The sequence below is a fragment of the Atractosteus spatula genome, chromosome 2 (assembly GCF_055471065.1).
Source record: "Atractosteus spatula isolate fAtrSpa1 chromosome 2, fAtrSpa1.hap1, whole genome shotgun sequence".
NCBI classification, from domain to species: Eukaryota; Metazoa; Chordata; class Actinopteri; order Semionotiformes; family Lepisosteidae; genus Atractosteus; species Atractosteus spatula.
Genome location: NC_142707.1, coordinates 56,498,288 through 56,501,375, shown reverse-complemented (window position 1 = coordinate 56,501,375; position 3,088 = coordinate 56,498,288). Strand labels below are relative to the sequence as shown.

The window sequence follows — 3,088 nt, the reverse complement described above, 5'->3', positions numbered from 1 at the left end:
GTTTATCTCAAAACAGTGCTCAGCCAGCCTTGCATAAGAGAGGCAGTGATCGAGGGAAACATATTCATAGGTGTCTATATTCAGATGAACGACACTTACAGACTGAAAAAAAGCAAATAGAGGGTAAGTAGTAAAAATATAGTTTGTCCTGTTGAGCATTTATATATAAAAACATAGTGAAAATGTTAATGTTACGTGATTGATTTTTCTGTCTTAATAAATACATCATGGAGACTGAAATAGTCCATTAATGAGGAAACAGTAAAAGGTAGGTGAAAAGGTAGAGAACAATCTCTATGGTAAGGGAATAATTTTACACAAATGATCTTTTACTGTATATAAATATTGTTGGTTGTGTTGAGAAATATACCCATTAAAGACAGAGTACTGTGAGTTAAACTGGAGAAAATTACATCCGTTTAATGTTTAAAAAACTCCTGACATTTTTGTGAATATTAAAAACAAAGCACTAAAATGTTTCCATTGAATGTTTCTTTTAACACAGGTATGATGATTTCCTGGGTCTGCCTTGTCATCTTTGCATGGTATTGTACCATTGCTTTATCCTGTCCTGAACAATGCACTTGTTATTCATCTCCTAATGGCACTGCTGTTGTTTGTGTGTCTCTCACAAATTTTCCAAAAGCTATCCCCAGTGACACAGTATCTCTCTCCATTGAGTTCACCAACTTGACCAACATAGTCTCTGAAGATCTGAAGGGGCTGTCCAGCCTACAGGAGCTCCACCTGTCTGGGAACCAGATCAGAAAGCTGCCTGAGGACTTCCTCCGTCACCTCCCTCTGCTCCACACACTGGATCTCACTGGAAATCTTCTTCAGGATCTTCCGCCTGGAGTATTTTGCTGTTCTCCGCTGCAGAATTTGGTCCTTAAAGGCAACCGGCTCCTGTTTGTCAATCCTCTATGGTTCCAAGGGATGAGCAACTTGACCTGGCTGGACCTTTCAGACAACAAACTGAGCTCCCTCCCCTTGGCTGCTTTCCAGAATCTGTCTTCCTTGAAAACCTTGAGCCTCGGCAACAACAAGCTGGAGAAGCTGCCGGAAGGTTGTCTGAATGCCCTCCCAAGCCTGGAGATCCTCCATCTCGATGACAATGAGCTCAGCTCCCTTGCTCCTAACACCTTTGACTTCACAGTAAGACTGACCCAGCTTAACCTCCAAGATAACAAACTGAATAAGCTCCCGCGCGGACTTTTTCAAAAGCTTCAAAGGCTGGAAATCCTTAGTTTAAATGACAACAGGCTGACTGCAGTTCCATTGGGGCTCTTTGACAAACTGGAGGTATTGGGTGCAGAAACAGGTCAAGGTCTGGATCTTTCCGGAAACCCCTGGAAGTGTGACTGCGAAGTAGCATACCTGTGGCAATGGCTGACCAACCACAAGGACAAAGTGTTCTTCCAAAACAAAACCCAGTGTGTAACACCAGATAAACTTAAAGGGAAACCTATCACATCCCTAACTGAGCAGGAGGTTGCTGGGTCTTGCTAAGAAGGTCTGCAAGATTACTGGACCTTTCAGATCAACATTTGACAACCTGAGGTAGAGCTTCTCCATTAGAAATTACTTTATCAGGGGAGTTTAGAGGATGGGAGAACACTATACAGTATGTCTGTTCTGCTTTTGAACACAATTAAAACAAATACAAAGATTTGCAAAAATGAAATGAGTCTACTATCATTTTTAGCTTCTGTTAGTAAAGCCTGTTGAAAGTTGGTTTTGTGTAGAGTTCCTACCAGTACAAAACTCATATATTGTATATAGGGGGTATGGAAGAATTCCTGTGTCTCAGAATCAAAACACTGAAAACTATATTCTTTCAAAAAATAATTAAGAAAATGGTAGGGGCCCTGTAGTATATGCAGGGAAATTAGGAATTCTGGGATTTTGGACATTTTGAATATTATTCAACAGTTTATTATATGTGCACATTATATTTGGTGTTTAGTTGTTATTTGTGAAACAAAATTGTACTTTGCTTATTATGGAAAATATTTCTTTAATTTTCACCTAGAATAATGTTCACAAACATAAAGTCTGGCTAAAGCAAGCTACAGGTATACAGTATGTCTACCCTTGATTGTTACTTTTACCATACCCTGCCTCTAATTACACTACTATCACTTTTGTCCTCTGTAAGTAAAGCCTGAAATGTTACCCAGTTTTCTAAAATAACAGCTTTATCTGTTGCATCGTGTTTGCTTTGATTTGTTCACTCAGAGACATGTACTGTACAAAAACTGGTTCATATTAAAACAACATGACAGAAGGCCACAAGATGGCATCAAACTCTCATCAGTTTGAAATTCCATTCAGTTGTAATTAAAGGACAGGCAAATAGCTTAAAATCATTAAAACATTACATGACTGTTATGTTTTGTATCTTGGTCAGAGGTTAGGAAAATAATTACACATTCTGAAATTTTACTATATACACAGATTAACAAGGTATTAAAAAAACCCAGATCACACACACTTTACCAAAAAAACACTTAAGACCTTCAGTTGTGAATACTGGAAAAAAGCAGTCCACTGAAAATGTTAATGTAAAAGCTGAGAACAAGTGTATGAAGTGAGTTCAAGAGGCCATCTGAGAACAGGTGTAGGACATCACTGGTCCAACTGATTGGTTTGAGAATGCTAGGAATACTGATTCTTGACTGGTTGGTCAAACTGTCCATTTGTGTAACAATACCTCGGTAAGACTGACATTTATTTCTCTCTTTATTGCTGTCATTGTAGTTTTGCAATAGATTATTAATCTGGATATTGTGACAGTCCTGGAAAGAATTTCCTTTCTTATTAAGTAAAGTGTAAATAAAGCACTGCACTTTCTATTTACATCTGTGTAGTTCTCATGTATTAAGGTCCCTGAGCCATATTACTTAAGAAAGAGAAATCGTTTGCAATGTAGGAATTCTTATTGTTTGTATGAATAGAACTGGTGGTGCTCTCTGGGGCTTTCAGAAAAATTCACATTAATATTGGCATGAAATTGGCTGAAAACACTTCTGTGAGGTAGTGTACATGACCTCAAACACATATTGAAATCAGTTTATCATATAGATAA

At 38.1% G+C, this 3,088-nt stretch overlaps 1 protein-coding gene across 1 annotated transcript; it reads left to right on the top strand.

Annotated features, from left to right (window-relative positions):
- On the top strand, positions 1–2,856 carry LOC148839908 (uncharacterized). The gene is made up of 2 exons (XM_088909444.1): positions 1–123; positions 506–2,856. The coding sequence occupies exon 2, from the start codon at positions 508–510 to the stop codon at positions 1,507–1,509; it is 1,002 nt and encodes a 333-aa protein (XP_088765570.1). The 5' UTR covers positions 1–123; positions 506–507; the 3' UTR covers positions 1,510–2,856.
- The last annotated feature ends 232 nt before the right edge of the window (positions 2,857–3,088 follow it).

Bases quoted from the DNA above. Each gene is read 5' to 3' on its own strand.
- LOC148839908 (XM_088909444.1), top strand. From the start codon at position 508: ATGATGATTTCCTGGGTCTGCCTTGTCATCTTTGCATGGTATTGTACC.